This window comes from Manacus candei, unplaced genomic scaffold, assembly GCF_025592945.1.
Source record: "Manacus candei isolate 608988 ecotype Guabito, Panama unplaced genomic scaffold, ASM2559294v1 h1tg000008l, whole genome shotgun sequence".
Lineage (NCBI taxonomy): Eukaryota > Metazoa > Chordata > Aves > Passeriformes > Pipridae > Manacus > Manacus candei.
In genome coordinates, this window is record NW_026138056.1 from 11119490 (window position 1) to 11143065 (window position 23576).

General features: G+C 39.8%; 1 protein-coding gene across 2 annotated transcripts in view; it reads left to right on the top strand.

Annotated features, from left to right (window-relative positions):
- The window catches only part of LAMA3 (laminin subunit alpha 3), a 114039-nt gene that overhangs the window by 58100 nt on the left and 32363 nt on the right, over positions 1-23576 (top strand). For both annotated transcript variants that reach the window (XM_051774596.1, XM_051774606.1), the window contains exons 29-43: positions 1132-1229; positions 3310-3475; positions 3879-4005; positions 5103-5242; positions 5613-5728; positions 6251-6462; positions 7287-7491; positions 8121-8265; positions 9003-9143; positions 10453-10617; positions 13401-13502; positions 14475-14558; positions 15517-15747; positions 19460-19573; positions 23301-23410. In XM_051774596.1, coding sequence (XP_051630556.1) covers positions 1132-1229; positions 3310-3475; positions 3879-4005; positions 5103-5242; positions 5613-5728; positions 6251-6462; positions 7287-7491; positions 8121-8265; positions 9003-9143; positions 10453-10617; positions 13401-13502; positions 14475-14558; positions 15517-15747; positions 19460-19573; positions 23301-23410 — 2156 coding nt within the window. The remainder of the gene's footprint in view (positions 1-1131; positions 1230-3309; positions 3476-3878; positions 4006-5102; positions 5243-5612; positions 5729-6250; positions 6463-7286; positions 7492-8120; positions 8266-9002; positions 9144-10452; positions 10618-13400; positions 13503-14474; positions 14559-15516; positions 15748-19459; positions 19574-23300; positions 23411-23576) is intronic.

Here is a 23576-nt window from a genome sequence, read left to right on the forward strand (position 1 = left end):
CCCTGTCATGTAGCCCAGAGAGGGAAAGGGGAACCACCCACCATGCTGGAGTTCAGAAATGTGGTCTAAATAAGGAGAAAATAGGGTTCTTGAGGTCATCTGTCAGGAGGGTCTTACAACGTGATAGTCTTTATTTCGTACTGATGCAGACAAGCTGTCTAAACTCAGACCACATTTTGCACTAACGTTTTAGCCACTCATAAAACACAGTTCAAAGCTTCAGGGTCTACCTTTGTTCTGCTGGAGCCCTGTGGGTTGTTACATGTAGGACGGGCAAACTGTTGGCTGCCCAGGAAAAGGTATTTTTAGTACTCTAGTCCCTGCTCACTACAGCTAAAACACAGACCCTTAGGACCTGCTTCCAAACTGAATCACTTTGCGTATTAATTTATGCAATTTTAATTTACATTGATGCTTGGTGCTAGCTTTCTTACTGCTTATCTTACTGTTCTTTTCAAGTAGTCCATGCACAAGTTCTGTAACTTGCATGTGTGTATTTTGTTATGTATTTTATTAGTGCATATTGTTGTGCCTACCCACAAGCCTTCCCTTATGTCCTTACCACCATGGGTACAGTGGGACTACCACAGATTCATTTGTTCATGTCGAGTTTTAGTAACAAAAAAAAAAAAATAGTGAGGTCTTGTTTCTCTTGAAATAAGTTCTGAATCTATTTGGAGAAATCCTAGTGTCACTGAAACTCACTCCTATGGACTTTGTGCGAGCAAGTGTTTGTGCCTGCATTTGAGAGAGTCTAGGATTTCACCCAGGGTCCAGAAGTCTAACACGACAGATGAGGGCTTTTCCCTCCCACCTCTTTTCATTCCTTGCCTGGCTTCTCACCCTGTGAGTTGGTCTTCTGTCTTTCCCATTGCCACACACATGCTTATGTTTTGGTTGTTTAACTTCTGAACAGCCTTCCTTGAGAAGGACAGAAAAATGCTATTTAATCCTCAGGCATTGAGGTGCAGGGAGGTAAAGGGATCCAGAATCTTCTGGGAGGTCCATGACAGAACATGGCTTTGGGCTCAGATCTCCCCATACTAAAATTAGGCTTCATCCTTCCCAGTCAGGCCTGGCCCTGTTATTTATGATATTAATAGTTAATTGTACTTTGTGCTTGTTTTTCAGCACAAGGTTTGTATTATATCAGCTGAAGAATTTTCTCCAGAATATGTGGATCCTAAAGTACAGTGCATAGCTGCATACAGGAGTACCCATGATGGAAGGTAACTTGCTTGGTTTTACCCTTCTTATTACCTGAAGATGACCTTGAAAGGCAGACTAAATGATATTCTAATTCTTTTGCTCAGCAACCCACAGCTGATTTTTAGGCCACTTTTGCAAAGTAATATTTGTAAAAAAGCTGCAGTGTTAGTGTTAACCTAGACAGTCTTTGAACAGTGTTTTGTTAATACTGTTCTCGAGTTTTCTTCTGCACCTCATTGCTTCAGCTGTCCCAAATGGCTTTAATTTTCACTAGGTAGGGGATGTGACGCCCTTCCAGACACAAATCCACCGGCTCAACTTGGCAGTATCAAATTATTCAACATGTAAACCCCCACTTCACAAACAAGCCATTCCCTTGTCCATTTCATCGTGGGGCCCTTAGGGGAGGTGTGTCCTTATCATTCACTCTGCACAGCAGTGCCAGGTGATCCTCCTTCTCCTTATACTTTATAGGACCAGTAATTAGAGGACTCATGTACTGCTTGGTTGATCCAGGCTGATGGCTCTTCTCTTGCTGTGAAGATCTGAACCTGAACCCTCACTTCCCAAGCGGTCAGGTTTGGGTTCCACAGAGCATTTACTCTGTCCTATTGAAGCTCTTCCCCTCTCCATCTTTTATTCTTTGGGACACAGAGAAACTCGCACTGCAGCTTCCAAATTAGGGAATTCCACATTTCAGTGCCTGTCACACTCCCCAGGATGTCCCTCGTGATGCTACTGTTAAGGCTTTCTTCCTACTGATCTGGCAGTGGGAAGGGCCTCAAAGTAAAAATGTCATTTGCAGGACTTAAGAGGCAGAAAGAGTTGGTGACTAGGTCTAATAGTTTTCCAGAGGCTAGCTTCTAGTATAATGGTTGAATTGAAATAGAAAGCAGAAAACTCTGGATGGTAAATTGGATAAAAGCATGTGACTGTCCTTGGCTTCCAAGCGTGCATAGAACTGAGTCGCAGCTGTAATTCTCCTGTTTGGAGTGTTACCACTGAGAGCAGCTTTCTAAGACTGAAGATACTTGTCCTTGCACCAAAGTTATTTTGCAAATCCGGGCATTTATATTCTGAGTAAAACAGAGGAAAGAGGCTGGGTGAAAAACACGATTTAAAATAAAGCTAATGTAGAAACTTGTACCTTTTACTTTGGTTTTGTGTTGGTTTTTTTAGTCTCATTATATTTGCATAGTTTACTGTGTGTTTATGTTATTTTATTATTATTATCTGGCAAGCATTTTTGCTTTCTTGAAAGTGTTTAAGTTCCCCAAGTTGAAAGAGGTAGAGTTTTGTCTCATTTTAACAGTATTATAAATGGATGCTGCACATGATTTCCCACACAGGCCTGGCAAATACATCTCAGTTCTGGCCCTGAGACATCCTTGCCGTTCTAGTTCTGGGCCTGTCTTGAGCAAGGATTAATCATTGTCTGTTGAGTACTTATGAGGAGTGATTAAATACTATCAGGAAACCCCCAAAAACATTTTATACTGCAGTTTGGAAAATTCTTCTCTCAATCAAGTTCTTCAGAATTAAATATGCCAAGGAAGAAATAGTTAAATACAGCAGTCAATGAATAAGGATGCTTTCAATGATTACTGTTATTTATTTTGGCTCCAATTCTACAAATATTTGAGCGTATACTTAACTTCTAAGTATTTAAGTGGGAAAATTTGCATGTTTAAAGGATACACCTATGTAAATGTTTGTAGAACTGAGAATTCAATATTAGTACAGATTCCAGTGACTGTAACTAACTGAATTAACTAAATTGTATTTAATTTTTAACACTCCTAGTTCCCTTAAGTTTCCTCTTCCTTAACTCTTTCCATTGAGACTTAAAGTTAGGGAAATTTTGAGTGAATAAAGTCAGTTAATGTACACTTACCCGTGTATAAGTTAAATCTGTATTTCTTGTTTTCAGTTACTTTCCAATCATTTATGTAGAATCCAAATAGGAACAGGAGTTATTATTGCATTATTAATTGTAATACAGTCTAATATATTGACTTTTCTGAGCCAACAGCTCTTCCTCTTATGATGCTTAAGAAATTCTCCTGGCCTCAAGAATAATTACTATAATTCTGTGTTTAGTGCAACTTGCATTCCCTCAGTTTATGAAACTCCGCCAGCAGCTTTGGTTTTGGATGCGTTCAAAGATGGGGAAATTTCCAAAGTACAGAAGAATATACTCTATGATCTACTCAGTGCCCCTTTACCTGCTGATTCAGTTAAGGGAGTCACCTTGACACCACTACAGGTATCTCATATTCTGCAAACTTTTGTTTCATAAATCACAAAGTATGTTGTTAGTAAAGTTAAATAGATGAAACACTATAATAGAGTCAAAACTGAATGATGTGATATGATCAAAATATTGCAGGCTGAATAAGCCACAGAGGCAATATACAGAAAGAAAAAAAAAATCCATCTTCTTTCCAAACTATGCAGTAGTCTCACAGACTGCAGAAGAATGTTAGATGTGCTTGGCAGGCAAACAGAGCATGCAGTTGTAATGCCATGTTCTTTCAAGATAGTTAACTTGCTGAGAGATGCTAAGCCTCATCTCTTTTACTGCAGATAGGTGGCACTGAGCACAGCTGATAAACCCAGGTATATTTCACAAAACAAATATAATATCAGAGCTGTTCGTGTTTCCCCAGAACCAGATTACCTTGAACGGCAGAGTGCCCCACTTGGGCCGATACGTATTTGTAGTACATTTTTATCAGACGGCACACCCGGTGTTCCCTGTGCAAGTCCGTGTGGATGCAGGACGTGTGTGGTCAGGTAAGTGTCTGAATTTCATCTAACCCTTTTTCTTTCTCAGCATTTTGGCATATGGAGCTGCGGTGGGTTGACCCTGGCTGGACGCAAGGTGCCTACCAAAGCCACTCTGTCACTCCCCTCCTCAGCTGGACGGGGGACAGCAAATATAACAAAAGGCTTGTGGGTAGAGATAAGGACAGGGAGAGACCATTCACCAATTACCATCACAGGCAAAACAGACTCAACTTGGGGAAATTATCTTAATTTATTAACAATCAAATAAGGGTAGGGTAATGAGGAATAAACCCAAATCTTCAAACACCTTCCCTCCACCCCTCCATTCTTCCCAGGCTCAACTTTACTCCCAGTTTTCTCTAACTCTTACCCCAAGTGCTGCAGGGGAACAGGGAATGGGGGCTGCAGTCAGTTCCTCACAGGTTGCCTCTGCTGTTCCTTCCTCCTCAAAGGAGGACTCCTCACACTCTTCCCATGCTTCAGTGTGGGGTCCCTCCCATGAGAGACAATCCTCCACCAACTTCTCCAACATGACTCATTCCCATTGACTACAATTCTTCCCTAACTGCTCCAGCGTGGGTCTCTTGCACAGGGTCACAAGGTCTGCCAGGAGCCTGCTCCACTGCAGGCTTCCCACAGGATCACAGCCTCCTTTGGGCATCCGCCTGCTCCTGCATGGGTTCCTCCCTGGGCTGTGGGTGGACCTCTGCTCCACTGTAGACCTTCATGCAGTGCAGGGGGACAACCTATCTGTCTTCACCATGGGCTGCAGGGAAATCTCTGCTCTGGCACCTGGAGCACCTCTTCCCCCTTCTTCACTGACCTTGGTGTCTGCAGAGCTGTTTCTCTCATATGTTCTCACTCCTCTCTCAGGCTGTAGTTGCCATTGTGCAGGTTTATTTTCCCCTTTCTTAAATAAGTTATCCCAGAGGCGCTATCATGGTGAGCCTCGCACTTGACCAGTGGGGTGTCTGTCTTGGTTCTGACTGGCTTTGGCTGTTGGAGATAGAGGAAGCTTCTGGCAGGTTTTCATAGAACCCACTCTAGTAGCCCCCTGCAAACAAAACCTTTCCACACAACCCCGTTTTTTTTTGTCCTTCTAGGTACCTTCAAGGCTTCATTCTGCCCCCATATGTCTGGCTGTCGGGATCAGGTGATCGCAGAAAACCAGATTGAGCTTGATGTTTCTGAACCCAAGGTCTCTGTTACAGTGATGATACCGGATGGAAAAATGCTGGTTCTGGTATGTTCATTACATAAATGTACTTGAAAATACTGTTTTCAGTTTCATCATTCATTTAGAGATACATGCAAAGATGAAAGCCAACAATACTAATTTTTTAATGTTGTGTTTAAGATTTTTAGGATCTTTTGCACTGATTTGGTTTTATTTTTAATTTTTAAGATACTATACAATGTTTTTATTTTACACTCCTTGTAGAATCACAACTTTGAGGGGAACATGGGAAGTGTATTTTCCTATTTTTTTTGGTTAAAATATTACAGGTTTTGAGAAAATACAGAATATATAGTGAAGCAACATTTAAATGCCTTAGCTTGTGTCTTTTTGTTTTTCTCTGAAATGTACAATTTAGCTTTCTTGTTGTTTTAAGGAAAATATCTTAGTTGTTCCAGCAGACACCTACAGTTACAAAATACTTGACAAAAAGACAGTGGACAAGTCATTTGATTTTATCAGCCAATGTGGAGGAAACAGTTTTTATATTGAGTAAGCATCACTTTCTAAAAACTGAACACTGACAACAAACTGGGAATAATATTACTTTTACTGTGTATTAAAGAGATTTATAAAATCACCATCATTGCCCAACATTAAAATGCTTTTCATGGCTTATGCTGGCCCATTAAACTTCCATGAGTCACGTTTCCATGACTTTCTATTGCAAATGCAATGCAAAGGTAGAGCTTTATTGCTCACTGTACAAAAGAGGAAAATCTATGTCATCTTTCTGTCTTTGGTATTTCCATATTTGGTATTTGGTATTTTGCTTGGCATGTCTGAACTGATATAACTAACACACGCACTTGCTTTGAAAAAAATTTCTTACCTGCATGTTCAAAGCCATTCACCACTAATTTAATTAAAATACACCCTTGCATGTGTACTGATGCTGTCCTTATGTCAAACTGTTTGAAAGGCAGGACCCTAATTTACTGAACCACTGCGAAGCACTCTCATAACAATTCCCAAGTGCCAGAACTTACATGATTTATATTTCAATTCTAATAGCCCAGAGGGATCATCGGCCTTCTGTAAGGACTCTGTAAGGTCACTAGTGGCTTCCTACAACAAAGGAGCCCTGCCATGTAACTGCCACAGTGCAGGTGCCACGAGCCCTACGTGCAGCCCCCTGGGAGGACAGTGTGTTTGCAGGCCTAATGTCATCGGTCGTCAGTGCACCCGATGCCAGACCGGCTACTATGGATTCCCATTTTGCAAGTGTAAGTACATGCTCAGGCTTGTTCAGCACCTGACACGACCTTTTATTTAATCCTCTGAATTTACTGCAGATGCACCACAGCCTCGCTTTTCTTTGTAGGGCTTAATCCTGTGAGAGGCTCGTTGAACCATCTTGACTTTACTATAGCACAGCTTTCAGTTTAAGGCAGAAGTAACCCCATTCCCTTAAAGCACACCTAGTTCACAATGAGGTGTGCCTTTGCATGTGTAGTCTTATCAGGTGTAATAGGCTTACAGATAAACTGGTTAAAATCCATGTTGTCACTATTGAGTGAAATGGATTTTTTCTACACTTAGTGCTGAATCATTTCCACGTTATTATTGTTTAATCCCATTTTGTACCTTCAGGTTTTCCCATAGATAATCAGAGACACAGCATTCCTAATTCCTCGTATTCTGATGTTAATAACATCGACAGATCTACAGATTACACCAACAGTCCTCAGCTGCCTTCCCAGATATTATACTTGATGTTCATAAATATTGCTCTATAAAAGTGGTGCCATTAACACCAAAACTATTGTCATTTAATCCTTTTAAGTTGTGGCGAGTGATTAACAATGCCTGTGGTGAAGTTAAGCAACCAATTGGTGGAAAAGAGCCAAGCACTAAACCTGTTCTTTGAAACTACTGTTGCAGTCACACAGTTGGTTTCTATAGCCCTGAGCTTTAAACTAGTGAAAGAAAAGAGCCATGTTCTCTCTATATAAATGTTGTGTGTGTTTGTTTCACATGCAAGTCCAATAAGAGTTGATCATTGTAAGATGAGATGAAATTGATTTGTGCAGCATTTTCTTTGACCTAGTATGCAACTGCGGGCAGCGTCTATGTGATGACCTGACTGGTAAATGCATTTGCCCTCCACGAACCGTGAAACCAAAATGTGAAGTGTGCGAGAAACATCACTTCAGCTACCACCCTCTTGCTGGCTGTGAGAGCTGCAACTGCTCAGAAAGAGGAGTCGTTGATGTTTCAAGCCCAGAATGTGAAAAAAACAATGGGCAATGCAAGTAAGTTTGAGTTATGTGCATTATAAACAATGCATGAGTGGTTTCCTTCACTGTTCTTTTCAGGCATTTGGAGGGGATATGGGAAATTCAAGACGTTCCGCCTTCGCTATGAGCAAAGTGGATTTTATTCATTCTGAACAGTTGTAAACTAACCTAAGCTTTGTGGAAGGTTGAAGTCTCTGTAATTAATCATATGCCCACAATTCTCCACCTTTTTGTTAGCAGGTGCATGCCTTGAATAATGCCCAGTCATATTTTCCAGCCGTAAATCTTGTTCCAGCTCCTCTTACCTGTATTCAGCATCCATGTTTTACACCTTGGTGTACAGAGGGAGTAGTTCTGCACTGCAAGCACTGAATAGCTGCAGAAGTCTAATTCTATTGTGGGCATTTTTATCCTTCAAAATCAAATCTGTTCCTAGGCAGTTCCAGGGCCATTTGAAATGTCATACTATTAAAATCTGAGAGCAATACTAACGTGCTGCTTTTTGTATGTGGAAGTCATAAAGTTGTGTCATAGCTGTACAATCACTTCAAAATCCACCTGCCTGTTGTTTTAATCTTCCCTCCCTTGCTCCATTCCTACCTCCTCTGTTGACTCCCTCCTCTTCCCTGTGTTTGTTGATAAAGATGCAAACCAGGAATAAAAGGACGTCAGTGTGATCAGTGTGCTCCTGGAACTTACGGTTTCCCTAACTGTGTGCCATGTAACTGTAACAGAGATGGAACAGAGCCAGATGTTTGCGACCCCCAGACAGGAATTTGTCTTTGCAAGGTCAGATAAATCAAATTACTTCTACATGCACAAGCATCGTTTGCAAATCAGTGACTATTTCATACTTAATGGGCGAATGAAGTGAGTTTATCATTAAGTTTTATTATAAATTAAATGCAGCTGTACAAAAATATAACACCTTGCAGTATGTGCACACGCTATGATGGTAGCGTTAGATGCCATTTTTTAATGACTTCAATATGTGTCAGCTGTACAGATGGTCTTAGGTTTTGCAGGATGTTAAATAGCTGCAGAGTACATGTCCATCGATTCACTGAAGCAGCCTGTACCCTGCACATATCTGTTTTATCTGTCTGCATCTTGACTTCTGGATGTTAACCAGGTCCCATGCTTTTTTTAGCCGTATTATGTCAGTTGACATTTTACCACATCATTATAGCCAGGAAATCTTCTTTTGTTCTGATCTGCATAATTAAATGTGATAAATGTGAACTTTCACAGGCGACCTTTTATATAGTAGGGTTGCAAAAGCTAGTGGGAGGCTTTTGGCAGAGAAGTTACCAGCTGCTTCTGACTAATATTTATTATTCTGTGGTTCACTTTATAAACTGAAAAGACAGCTCATAAGATAGTCTCCAAGACAGTTTTATTTGCATTTGGAATATGGTCTAGCTAGAGAATCTCACATTTTCATTCATGTTTCCATACATTTAAGTAAGTACCTCACCCAAACCAAAAGGAAAGCACTGAGATTTCTTTGAACTATGCCTTAACAGGAGAATGTTGAAGGTGCAGCATGTGATACTTGCCGACCAGGATCCTTTTATCTGGACCCTTCTAATCCCAGGGGATGTACCTCTTGCTTTTGTTTTGGGGCAACCAGCAACTGTCGCAGCACGAATCGTCGTAGAACCAAGGTGTATCCAATAGGTTTATTTCTTTTCTATCATGCACCTACATTTATTCCATTAAAGACATTTCTAAGGATAAGAAATATTCTCCAAGCAATAGTTCGGATTTAGTGCAGCCTTCTTAAAACCTATGTGTAATCTGAAAGTGCCTTTTGGTAGAAATGGCCCTTTTTACCTGTTTGTTTACGAATCATTAGTTGGACTGAAGTTGAGTTGGCCTTTATCTTCCTTGCTGTATCTTCAAACTCCATGTCATCAATAAAGTCAATGGTCTCCTTCAAGATGCTTTGATAAGCACATGCCATTTTACGTGTCTATATCATAGATACATTTTTAAACTTCAGAAATGTGAGACAGATTCTACAGATTGTAAAAACTGTCTTTCTTCCCTCCCTATAAAAGAGGCAGAACATCAAGTGTGAGAAATGAAGATTGATTTTTAGTAGCATAAATGAACGGTAAGATGTCTAACGACTGAAAAAAGCAAGAGCTGCTCGAAACAATGCAAGAGAAAGAAAAAGAGAGAAGCAGAGCTAGAATCATGGATGAAGAGTTTAGTGAAGGTTTAGACATAGACTAGATGCAATCCAGTGATTCTTTGCTGTTTTCATGCAAAGGATAAAAATCTGTCCTCAGTGAAGTCAGCAGCAAACTTCCATTTGCTTTAGGAAAATTTCCTCTAGTGATTACTTGTCCTCACCAAAAATTGTTTTAGGGAACAAGTTTAACTTTTTGTGTTATTGTTCTGGATTCATTATGCACTCTTTCTCCTGTTCTAATGATAAATAACAAGATGCATGGTCTTTCATGAAACAACAGCCATAAAATGTGCATTAAAGAGCCAGAATATTAGGCTACATTGCCTGCCTCTCCGAAATATCATCCCATGTCCCCTCCCTTGTACCTTGCACCTACCATGACCAACCCAAACTCTGTTTTTTAGGTTAGTGTCCTAGGGTTTGATTTTGGAATGGACTTTAGAAAGCACCTCCAAATTATGTCCTTGGATTTGTGTACAAAATTCCTAGTCACCTCCAGAAGGGTATGTCTTCATGTGACCGGAGACAGAATTTAGTTTGCAAATGACAAACCAAATGCCTGCATCCCAAGTAGCTTTGGCTCATCTGTCCCACTTATTCTCTCTTTTGAAGTCCGTGCAACATCCACTGCACAAAAACTTTAGACTGACTTTGAAGCGGTTGCATTTCATGCTAGGGGAATTATAGCAGCTAAACATTTTCTTCTCATTACTTGGTGCTGGTAGAGTTTAATAAAGGATGAGACAAGCTTATTTCCTTTATGTATTTTTCATTAGTTTGTGGACATGAGAAACTGGCGCTTGGAGGCAGTGGATGAAAATATTGACATTCCAGTCACTTTCAATCCAGTCAGTAATAGTGTAGTGGCTGATGTTCAAGAATTGCCTGCTTCTGTGCATAGTTTGTATTGGAAAGCACCACCGTCTTACCTGGGAGAGAAGGTAAATGCCACCTAACTCATCTGTTTTAATAACAGGAATTAATTTTTTTGCCAGCATTTTTGATAAAAAGTCTGGTTTTCTTAGATACTTTTCTCTTTCTTCTCTCACGAGATTCTTGTTTCTCTTACCTGTCATGCCAGGAATCTCAACATTTTACTTCTGAGTACGGTGTTAAAATTATAACCAGTTACACAGAATTAATCATGTTGCTTGGTGCCAGAGAGGTCTTTATGTGAACAGTAGGGTCAGAAGCTGTGGTTCAGGGAGCTGGTACCTTCAGCTGCTTTTCCAAAACCCAGAACACACAGAGCTTGCCAATGTGCCCACTCTGAAACCCAGAACACGTAGAGCTTGCCAATCCTTTAGGTTCTTTAGAGTATGTCCTGGGCAGATTTCCAAAAGAATAAAAGGTGATTATGTGCTCAGTGGCACACAAAAAGACCCAACCTTTTGCATTTGATATGTTGCTTAGGAAGAGCAACAATTCGTTTTCTAACCTTTGTGTTCTTTGAACTGCTTGCTGCTTTGTCAACTCATGCATGGGAGCAGTCTTTTTCTCACAGTTACTACCATCAGCATCTCAGCCCAAGGATCACACTGACCCGGGGGGACTTTGATAATGGTGACTTGCAGACCTGGAGCCTAGGTTCTCCTCATTTTGAACTCTGACAGTGTTGACAGTTATTAGCCAGTCATAGGACACACAGGCTTTTCAGATGTAATCCTGCACAGGAGAAAACTAATGGGATAGACACCAGAGCATTAAAGATGGTACAATTTTGAAGTTCCTCTTAGTCCTTATTTTAAAAATTAGAGCAGTGCTTTTCATCCTACTCTCCTATGCTCAGAAGTCCGTATCTCAGCTGAACAGCATGTTTAGTTAGGGTGCTTTTTGTTAATGTTATAGAGGTTCTTGTTTCAGTGCTTGCAAATAATTTTTGAAAGAAATTTCATGTTAAAGCATACATTATCACGTAGAGTGTTGAACCAAAAGGACTTTTGTTGTTCCCATAACAAGATATAAAGGAGGCAATAACCCTTTTTAAACACAGCTATTAAGATCAGTGCTATGAGTTTTATGTTACTCATAGGTTACTGTTTCAGTGTGCTAGTGTATATTTTAGCACAGGCAATACTGCAGTAATGAAAGTCCCCCCAAAATGCTATCCAGCTGTTAGTTTACAAGCTCATAAATTTCCCAGTTATTCACACTACTGTATTTTGAAAATGTCAGGTTTTGGTCTGCTTCTAGTGATAGCATCTCTTTCAGAAAATGTGAACTAAAGCACATCAGACATTTTTTAGTGTGATGAGGTATAAATCCTGTTTTCCATTATCTTAAACCTTTTAACTAGTTCCACTGGAACACTTACATTTAGCAGAGTGTATTTTTTTCCTATCTATGTCTTTTGTTTAAAAGTTAAAAGGGAATCAAATGCAAATTCTATAGCAGTGCAGAAACTAACAGTCATTGAGAAATTTGGATCACATTGTCCCCGTTTTCTGCTCTTTTGTATTTTAACATTTTATTTAATAGATGACTTAATGTTAGAAAATAAATACCATATATCTGGAATACAGAGAGTGGTTTATAAGACCAATATTTTCCCATTAAAAAAAAATCATTGAGAAACAATTTTGCATACTTTTAATTCTGTTGTGTTTTTTTCTAAAAAAATATTTTTACAAGGTGGTTAGATTGTGTTGACAAAATATAGCCAAGTTCCAGATGATGCTTTTGAAAATGCAATTGACATTAATTACATCCTTGTGATCCAAGGAACAAATTTAGTATTGAGATGTCAGTCTTTTGTTTGTAATTCATCAAAGTATTTGGAAAGGGGTAGATTGAAGGCTGGTGCTTACCTGTAGAACAGCAAAACCTGACAAAGTAGTTCTTCCTCCATGTCAAAACCAAGCATAAGATACAAGGGCAAAAGACAAGGGGTGCAAAACAAAATAGTACATCCATTCCAAAACGCGTGATTTCACCTAGTACCCACAAACTTTCCTTCTAGGCTTGTCTTGGAACAAAAACTATCCAGGCTGTGCCTGGAGCTTCCTTTCTTTTCAATATGTTTTGTACTGAGTCACTCATACACCACCCAGGGAAGCTGTTTCTCAGATGATTCAAACATACTTGCTTATGTCTGTTCTGGGCAGCACTGTATGTATTTGGTTGAGTTTGAGGCCACTTGTGGTCACCTGAAGTTGAGCCAAAAGAAGTGTGGTTTCAGCTCAGCCTTCAGCACTGACCTGCTTACAACAGAGCTGATACCAGTAGAAGTCCTGTCCTCCAGAAATTAGAGCAATGGTTTCCTGCTTGCATTCATGTTTGCAGAGTTTAGAAAATGCTGGCCCATGAAAGCCACCTGTAATCATTTGTACTCTTACTTTTTTTTGTCTGTGGCTGTTCACTTTCGTTATCAATCTGATGTCTACTCTTGATGCACCAAATTTGTTTTGCAAAATCAGGGGAGAACAATGTTCATGTGAACATGTGATTTCTCCATGACACACACAGTGTGAACCCAGGTCTGAAAAAAACCCTTATGATGTAGGTAACCTTTCAGAGAATAGTATCTGCTCAAAAAGTTACCTCAGATACACACAGTAAACAAAATAGTAATTTCTTGCAAACAAGACTATTTTTGTATTTTTTCTAAAAACAAAGAGTATTTTATTTACCGTGCTGGAAGATGGGGTAAACTGGAATACAAAGTTGCATTAATATCAAGCAACAATGCAGTCAGTTATCTCTGTTCTTGTGCATTTTGCTACAGCTTTCTTCATATGGTGGCTTCCTAAGTTACCAAGTGAAATCTTTTGGCTTACCTAGTGAGGGCATGGTTCTTCTGAATAAGAGACCTGATATACGACTAACTGTAAGTTTTTAAATGCCATTTTTAGTTTTAAGCAACACCAATACCATGATTTTTATGTTACCTGACAACTATGGCAAATTTTGCTCCTATAGTGTACTTAACTTTAGTAGCAACTTGCTATTTTTCTGTAAAAGTGATTTTACTGCATTTTGCTTAAAGCCATCAACACATCTGTCTTTGTTGCCAAAGTAACATGTTATTAAACATAATTGATTTGAGAGCAAATAAAAAGATGAAATAGGATTCTCTCTGTAAAGTGCACCTGTGGAAAAAAAATTAATTAGTGCCTTACACACTTGTCAACAAGTATGGCCTGGTCTCTGCAAAAGATGCCCTGAATTCCGTGTGTAATTAATCTCATTTTCTGTGAGAATTTTCTTCAGCATAAAATTAAGCATAATTTCAAGGCTTCAAGGGACTGAAATAAAAATGCATTTGAGGTTAACAGCTTTTAAATTTAACCACTTTGTGGCCAAAATTTAAAATCTTTGGCTGTTTGTTGGAATTCACAAGGTGGGGGGAAGGGGAGGCTTATTTCCTCAGACTGTCAGAAATATTAATTCAGAATTTTAGGATTCTTACTGGGAAACATGCCTCGTAAAGTACTACAGCAATATCCATAGTTGCTTGTGCACCAGGATGCAAAGGATAATGTTTGAAAATGCAAAAACATTTTAATAAAAAGTACTAACTAGTTCCTGTGAAAATTGATCAGCATTAATTTGATTCTCTTCATGTTTTACTTGAAAGCAAGGTTGTTAATAGGCAAAAACAGTGAAAACCTTGCTGACACTAGAACACAGTGCTCACTATACCACTTTGTTGACAAAATTTGCTACAGTTTTCAGAGGTATTACTTAGTTTTTATCTCCCAAAGAACAGGGTTAATGTTTCACCAAATTTTATTGCATCTGAACACTTTACCATAGCCAAGTAGTGAAACAGCAATGTTACATCCTCATTCTCACATAGGGCCATCAAATGGAAGTTGTTTATATGGATCCCAACAACCCTCTGCCTGATCGTCAATATTACGGGCGTGTGCAGCTGGTTGAGGTAAGAACTGAAGAAGGAAGGGCCTTCTCTTTTCTCCCCAGTGGCACATAAAAAATACACAGGTAATATAAATACACAGGTAATATGTGCAGAAATACCAAAGACTTGATAATGGTAGTGGATATAAACTTAAATACTGTAGACCTTAAATATGAACAACATTTTTTTCTCTCTCTTTACTGCCACATTGAACCTGGTTCATGTCACCTAAATTTGGCACCTCTGAGCTAGGCATCTTGTCCAATTTAGCCCTTAGAACTCCCCTCGAGGGCTAGTGGAGTAATACTGAATCAGTCATCAATGGAAGATGATTCATTGCAGCCTCAGACTGTACTTAAAAGGGATGGAATGAACTGGTATCTGTTTTCCTTGGTGTCTAGTTATCTAGTTTAGAATGGGTGTCCAACATTCAAGTAGGTGAATTTAACAGGGATTATTCCTACTTAAATCTGTGCTCAGAAGATCAGACTGGGTTATTTATTTATCTCTCATATGTAGGCAAAAAAGATGTTTCTTCAAGCCAGATTCCATTTTCAGTAATGCTGCATCCATTAGCAGCAAGACAGCATGTGAAGGCATCCCTGAAAGACGGGATTTCTAAGACTTCACCTACCTTAGAAGTAAAAGCATTTTCCTCCATTCTTTTATGGTTTGGAGGGTGATATCTCCAAGAAATTTGGATGACTGAAAAGGAACCTACAGTCTTCTTCACTTCTCAATACCTCAAAGATATACATAGCTTGCAAAGTAAAGGCAACATCCATTTTTATGCTCATTATTCTTTTTTCCACCCATTCTGTGTTTATTTTGCTGGCCCCTATTTCACTCCACCCCAATTGGCACTGCAAGGGTCTGTTCCATGGATCTTTTCTCCCATTTCCCGTCCTCCAGTCTTCTTTGCAGATACTCTTTTTAAGAAACTGCAGGGCCGTGCTCATTTTGTACCCTTAATGCACAGGGAAACTTCAGGCATGCCAGCAGCAATAACCCTGTATCCAGAGAGGAACTGATGATAGTCCTGTCCAGACTGGATGGCTTACACATCAGAGGCCTGTACTTCACGGAGACTCAGCGGCTGACGCTCGGTGAGGTCGGGCTGGAAGAAGCCACCAGTGCAGGAAGCGGCAGCATTGCGTACAGCGTAGAGACGTGCTCCTGCCCTCCAGAGTACACCGGTGACTCATGTCAGGTAGGAAACGTTTGCCTTCATACAGCACCATTATCTTCTGTCTTGCCTGCAGCTATACATACTGCCTTCGTTAGAGGAACAGGCTAGTTATTAAAGTAATTAAGCGTGCTTCTTGTAAGCCTGTGCACTTTCAATGGCTCAAGTGCTTTCGCTGTCTGAGAAGCACTGTAGAGTTATTCAGCTCGTGATTGCTTTTGTGGAGCTGTGAATGTCATTTTACGTGTGTAAGGCACTATAATGATGGATTCCTCTGTGGTGCCCTCTGAGAGGCTGAATAATCTCAGTCAACACATACCTTAATGGAGAGAAGGTCAGTATTGACTTGATCAAAGTTTGTGAGATCATACACAGTGGAGAAGATTCCTGGTGTTCCTTATTTTAGCTGGGTCCAAGGGAAGTAGCATGACCCTAGATAATTCTACTGTATTTCTAGGAAAATATTTGAAATCTGAAATTAACATATTTGCAAAAAAAAATTTGGAGATACTTTTTGAAAGATAATGTAAACATTGCAAAGTAATACTGTTACCTGAAGACTGGTGAAATCCTAACCACAGCTGTAAATCCTGTCCTTGATGCTGTTCCTGTAGCTGTAATTCTTTTGGTTGTCTTTTTGCTTAGCTTAGAGCTTGACTGTTGCCACGTGTAAGCACCCAGTGCAGCAGAATAAAGTACTGGAGAGATAAGCAGTATGCAAAGTGCACAAAATATGAGAAATTACTCTCAGAAAATGGTTGGTGGTTACTCTAAAGCAACAATTGCTGTACTAACCTTGGAAAAGTTTTTGGAAATGAGAATGAACGAATAATATCTAGACTGAAGCAGCTGCAGAGAGACTGAACAAAAATATGTATGTCTGGCTTGCATTTCATTTGTGCATCCACTGCTCAGGGCAGCTATTCATCATCTCTCAAATACCATTTTGGAAATATTTTTTATTTTTTCATACATTTGGTGTTCTGTACCCCACACAAATTGATGAGCATTGACTGAACTTACTAGTGCCATTGCATTGCTTTCAACATACTGCCTTGATAAACCAGGCGTTTGGGTTTTTTTAATGTAGCCTGGTGGAAATACAAAGCCAAAGGAAGTGACCAAGACACTCACCTGGGAGGTTGGTAAGCCCCGTATGTTTATGCAGCATTACTCAGGCAGTGATTTACTGCTCGAATCACCCAGCTCTGTCTGGCTGCCGTAGGTGGGGAGGAGGTGATGCCTGCCCCACCCTGACTTCGGTATATATTGAGCTGCAGGAACTGCAGGGTTACTCGTTAACCTCAGGAACAGTAATGTGTGCTGTACGACTTGACTCACGTATAAAGTTTGAAGGTGGGGCCCATCACAGCACAGAGCCTCATTAATCTGAGTCAGAAGCTAGAGAAGAAGGGAGTGTATAAGAGAAGGAACGGGTGAGCACCGAAGGGATAGCAACGTATGTCCGCCGTGGGGCCAAAGTAAAATGATGGCCCAAGCACAGAGGCCAAGAAATGTAGGATGGCTGGTTGTCACGTTAGTGTCCCTGGGGCATTGTTTAACACAAGATATGCAACAGAGGCTCTCCTATCCCCACCTTCTGGAGAGGAGTCAGCAGCAACAAGTTCAAACGGATTTTTACCCAAGACAGGTAATTTGCTCATTTTCACTTGCTTCCTTCTTTCACTTTGTTTTTAAATTAACTAATTTGGTAACAACTTATGCATTACCTAATATAAATGTAATGAGAAGGCTGATCTTATGTCTCAAAGTACTTTGCCAACAAAAGTGTGCGCAAGAGTTTCTTTTAAATTGCTGTTATTTGAAAACAATGATCCTAAATACGTAAGCACTTGAAGGTGCTGAGCGAGAGCTTTATCTTCACATGGAATCAACTTATCATTTGTGTGGAAATCACAAATGCTGCTTCAAAAACAAAGTGCCTGTGTACTCCAAATGTGTCCTTTTAAACACAGCATAAATAGACAAACAAAAGGCTGCACAGATATTTTTCCAAATGCATCTGGCTATGTTTTTAAAAGGTACGATTCATTTTGCTCTCCAAAAAAAGACTGTAAGTAAATAAAATTCATATGTATTAGGGCCTATATTTTACTTAGTCATGCTGTTTAATGTATTTCAGGCCCTGGTTTCTTCAGAAGCTGTGTATATTGGCTCCCTGTTGTTCAGGGAACATGTTCCCCCTTTTAAAAATGTATCTGAAAAACTTCAAATGTCTATTCTTAATTTAGTCCTTGCTCACACTGAAGTCAGTATTTGAAGTTTTTGATGGTATTAGTATTCTGTATACTTTTTTTTTTTCATTTATCCTATATGTAGAGAAGGCAAAGGTGCCACTAGCAACAGTTGCTTAAACAGCAGTAACTCATTATTCCTTTTGGGATCTGCTTTCTGAGAGGCTTTTTTTCCTCTGGCAGTTCTATCTATTGATAAATTCTTTTCAGGTTAATCCTGCCTCTGCATAAATTCTTATACCTTGAACCACTGGAACATGATTTGTGACACCATCCCACAAACCCTTTGCTCTTCAGATTAGTCCCATCAGTCTTGGTGGTGCAATTATTGTGAGAAAAGATTTATGGCTTTAAAGTTCAACTGTCACTTGTTTTCTGCATGTTGTTGGGGCCAACCCCTAACTGTGAGGTAGAGGTGAGTATAGGTACAGCACAGAAGTACATTCCCGGAGGCGGGAACCTGGGAGGTGCTGGCTTCGTGGGGAGCACAGCTTTCTCCCCACTTCCATACAGCCTCTGATCTTCCTTGCACCACACTAGCTTAGTTCCTAGTGAAAAGGAGCTAGGGAATGGAAGGGGTAGACTTATGTCCAGTCATTTTCAGTGTGGTTGTTGTGCCAGGAGTATGTGAACAGAGAAGGTGGGTGTGAATTTTTAAATGGGTCTGTGCACAGGAGGGCTTCATGCTCACAGGAGGAACTCCTTATGCTTTCCCTGTCCTTGGCAAGCAAGAACCTGGTTTTAACATGTGAGTTACTACCTTCCTGGTGTAGGCTAATAAACCTGATGTCTCTTGCTTCATTCATAATGTCCCTCTGGTTCAGCTCTTTGCTTAAATCCAACTGTGATCTGACAGGCTGTGCTTCTGCTCCTGTGCTCTCAATAGCTAAACATTCTTCTCATGCTTCCCTGGTCTCCAGGGCAAGCCTGTACTTAGAAATTAGATCACTGTATATTTTGTTACATCACCTAGCTGTGTCTAGGCATGGCTTTGTGTAGTTCTTGGTAGACTTACTGTGGAAGTCATGATGAATGTATGTAAAAGATATCTAGAAGTATTTCCAAGGAATAGATCGTAGTGAAATTATATATTGAGATTTCATATAACCACTAGTTAATATGTGACATTTCCATATGTTCTTCCTAAGATTCACAATACAGTATTCTCATAGTCAAATGTTTTTCTGTGGTTTAATAATCATATTCAACACCTTTGTACATAGCCACAGGAAACGTGTTTTGCTCAGTGGTTAGTGAAAATTATTAAATCATCACTACCAAAATGTGTAAAGAGCAGGGGTGCAGCTGAAACTTCTTCATCTCCATTCATTGCTATTTGCTGCATTAGAATAAAGGAGCTTGCAAAGAAACGTGTTCCTTTACTCCTCCTTGGAAATGACAAACATTTCCAAAATACACTTCCCATAACGTGTTCTTTCCACCGACACTCGCTAATTTTTTTCTCTCTGCTTACTGTCTAGGAATGTGGCCTTGGATTTTATCGTGAGAATAAAGGATTATTTGCTGGACGTTGTGTGCCCTGCAACTGCAATGGAAATTCAAATAGATGTCAAGATGGTACTGGAAAATGTATTGTGAGTAACTACGAAAATTCAAGAAATTAATGGGAAGAAAAGGAGAAAAACTCATTTATCTTACTGCAGTATAGACTATGCAGTATTGTTAAATTCCAAGCAACTAAAAATAATCCTTGTATGCCTCATTCTCTAAATTTTGTACTGTTAATGAACCTAAGATGCATACACTTAAATGTATATTTGACATAACTGTGGGTGATTGGAGTAATTTGTGTCCTTGTTTTCAGTTTTTTTCTTCCTTCCCCTCTTATTTTTGTTAGGTCCTGGTACAAAAAGTCATCAAATTAGTACTTTTGGAAGCTTTTGTAGTTATTTATAATAAACATGGGTCTTATCCTGGCGTATGCAGTCCTTAGTGTTATACAAATATACTAATATTTGCCAATGCCGACAAACAGGACTTTTGTACAGTCTTTGCAGAATCTCTTGTTTAATCAGCTTCAGTGTATCTCCACAAACTTCAGTCTATAGCTAGATGGATTAAAAAATATTGAACTAAGATGAGATAATAAAAGCTAGATTAAATAGAAATTTTTAGCTGTTACAGAAGGTGTAGTGGGGCAGATTTTGCTCCCTGGCACACTGTATTAAACCCAAAGCAGCCTCATGGGAGTGGATCAGCCCTTGTAGCAATGGAATTGTGACATTTGGCTGACTGTGCTTCTCCAGTTTATATCTATGATGCTTCTTTGAATACTTTGTTCTGAAAAATTCCCTCTTTAAAACTTTTCAGTAATTTTTCATTTACTGTGTAAACAAAAACCGTGCCAACATCTTTCACAGTCTGTCTTTTTTGTTACTTCTTCCTTGTTTGCACTGCATCCATTTTGCCTGCGGCGCATTCCTGTGTGTTATGTCATTTCCCCCGTCTTCATCTGAACCAACCGTGTTGCTTTGATGGGAACCATAAACCAATTCAGCACATTCTGGGGGATGACTTACAGGCTGCTGCTTTGGAGGGGCAGGGCAGGCTGTGACAGGAAAGTGCTGCAGCAGAGCAAGAAAGATGAGGAAGTTTCACTTCAGATTAGAATTATGAAGGCAAATTTTACTTTCACCTCATGAAGTATGTGACTTAGATTTCTCTTCATCCCCTCTTTCTCACAGCTGGATTAACTTTCAGATAAAGCTAAATCAACCCTTGGCCCAAGGACAAGATTTAGGGCAAGCAAAGTCATCCAGAATAACGCAGTGAAAAATGAAAGCCCTGAGGGCCTGTATTTCCATTATGAGCCTCTGCCTAACCGTGAGCAAGTTAGTGTCTCTGTAGAGGAGCCATGGGACAAAGACCTGATGTGGGGCAGAGAAGAAAAGGAGCTTCCCATTGAGAAGCCACCAAGTTCCACATCCTAAGAGCAAAGCTTGTTCTCTTGGCTTCCTGCTCCTCACCTGGAGCCCCAGGCCCCAGTACCTACATATATCAGTGTCCTTTGAGTGTCAGCCTCCAGAGAAGGCTTTGTGAGGGAGGATAAGACAAGGCTGGCTCCTTCCCCTGTGGCAGCAGTGCCCTAGCTCAGGCAATAACTATCCCACTGCTGCACACCAGTGGAAGGAGAGGAGTGTGCTGCTGCACTGCTGAAAGCAGGGGAGAATGGAGGGCAGGAGGAGGTGGAGAAGACTGAAAGGCTGGTTCTTATGTGTAGGGAAGAGCCAGCTCTCTGCCATTAATCAGGCTTTGTGATCCTTGTGGTCCCTGCCCTTCCTCCTTGAAGGCATATTCCCTCAGCAGCACCATGGTGCTGAGACTTGCTCATCCTGTGACATGTTGCTTCATGTCCTGTAACCCCATGTGTTTCATATAACCTCAGCGTTTCTGTTGTGGCCCTGACACACTCTACTCTGACTTCCTTATACCATATGGGTGCATACACAGTCAGATGGGAATTTTCCTTTCAGGATTTGCAATACTTGATGGTTTGGAGATGCTGTGACTCCAGGACTGTCTCTGACCCTGTGAAACTTGAAGGAGGACCCATGAGGAAGCTGCTGGTCTGGCTTTATTCCGCTGTGCCTTGGGACCTCCAGCCCTTATATGCCATTTAACTAGAGGAGCAGCATGGCACATTTAGAGTGCCTTATGTGTGAAATAGCTTACGTTTTCTTTGCAATTACAGAATTGCTTCAGTTTCTGTAGACAGAGTGAGCAAAACAAAAAGCCAGGAGATAAACTTCAGGGGATGGGAGGAAGTTGCTCCAAGTTGAAACCAACACATGTATTTTTAAATATGTCTCTTTTACTCTTTTTGCAGTTAAATTTATTCTTCAGGATTATAAAAATTGACAGTAATTATTCAGAAACAATCTGAATTTTCCCTTAGGTTTTTGCAGGAATATATGCACCAACTTTTATAGAGTCGGCACTTTAAAATTATTCCTTTTGCAAACATAGTGTCTTTGTGTTACTTGTTGTTTAATTTCATGTTAAATGTCTCATATTTTAACTGGAGCTTTTACTGTTCGTTCCCAGAACCTTTCATAATTGAGCCACAGATTTAGGTCTTTAACCAAAATGAAAAAAAATTAGGGGTTACTACCTGCAGAGTTTGAGGGAAGGGCTGTTGATGTGGTTAAGGGAGTCTGGGTATGAAGAAATGTGGAGGAGAATGGAGTGTAAGAGGAGATGGGAGAGACAGAACTATTTCTCATTCATAGGGAAAAATGGTCCTCTACTGCTAGTCATGGTAGTAAAACATAGCCCTGAGCTATCAAGGTCCCTGAAATGGAAGTGTAATTTGCTCAGTAACCTCTTCCAGCCAATTTCCCACTTTATTTTTTTCCATCTTTCGCTTTATTTAGTACACCCTCAGCTCTGTGGGACATTGGATCAGTCTGTTGTGCACTGAAGACAAACAGCTGTAGGACTTAGGAGTGTGAATGCCTCTTGAGTGTTGGTCACTTGGAATTTTTATGGCTGCTTATGTATTTTTATGCCGCCTATGTATTTGAACAACTTCTATTTTAAATTAGCATCAATTTAGGTAATGCAAAAGCGACTTACTCATTCTGTCCCCATAAAATATAAATGTGTGACAATTAGACAGAACCAGAATTAAGAATTTTTCTAAAACAAAATGTAATTTGCAACAATTTTATCATGGAAAAAGTAACTCAATTGCATCAGTTTCAGTTGTATTCCTAGTCTTTGCTTTTCATTATTTCATTATTTTATTATTTCATTGTTTATTCCAGTTACCCCAGATACCAAGTAACACATGCACTGGAGAAACTACGTGAAACTCAGTTCTGATCTGAATCTATTAAGAGAAACAATTTTTGTATTAATTTAATGGGATTTTTTTAAAGAATGTACTTGGACTCAATTCATTGCATGCTTTTAAATTATATCTGCCTTCTAATTAGTGTTAAGATGCAAAATTTAAACGTAGTGGGTTTTTTTAATTGGAATATCAAGACATAGAGAGTGTTTTAATGGAATGTTCCTTAACTGACCATGCACCTGATTGAATTTCCTTAAAAATATGTTTAATTCTGCTTATTTATCAATTCCTTTTCTGCAGTAGGGAGGAACTTGTGCTTTCTGTGGTTAGAAAATTGACTGAAACTGCTCTGTCCTGGTTGTGAAGGCAATATGGCAATAAATGCTTGATTATGTGGAGGGGAAAGAAAATATCCTCTAAATAGATTAGCTGTATTTTTTTAAAAATAGTAAAGTCATACTGAGTGGTAAAGCACTGCTAACTGTCTTACTTGTTTCCTTTTCAAGAACTGTCAGTATAATTCTGCTGGGGAGAAATGTGAGCACTGTAAAGATGGTTATTTTGGAGATGCCACTCAGGGTTCCTGCCGGATGTGTCCTTGCCCCTATACAAACAGGTACAGTAAAAGCTTGTAAGAAGTCAAGGAGGGGAGGGGAAAAAAAACATGAGAGAAAAACCCCAAACCATAAGCCCAAACTCTGCTGCCATAGGCAGATAATAATCTTCTGTGTTCTCATATTGCTCAACATAGTGTGGCATCAGACCCATTTGAGACACATTAC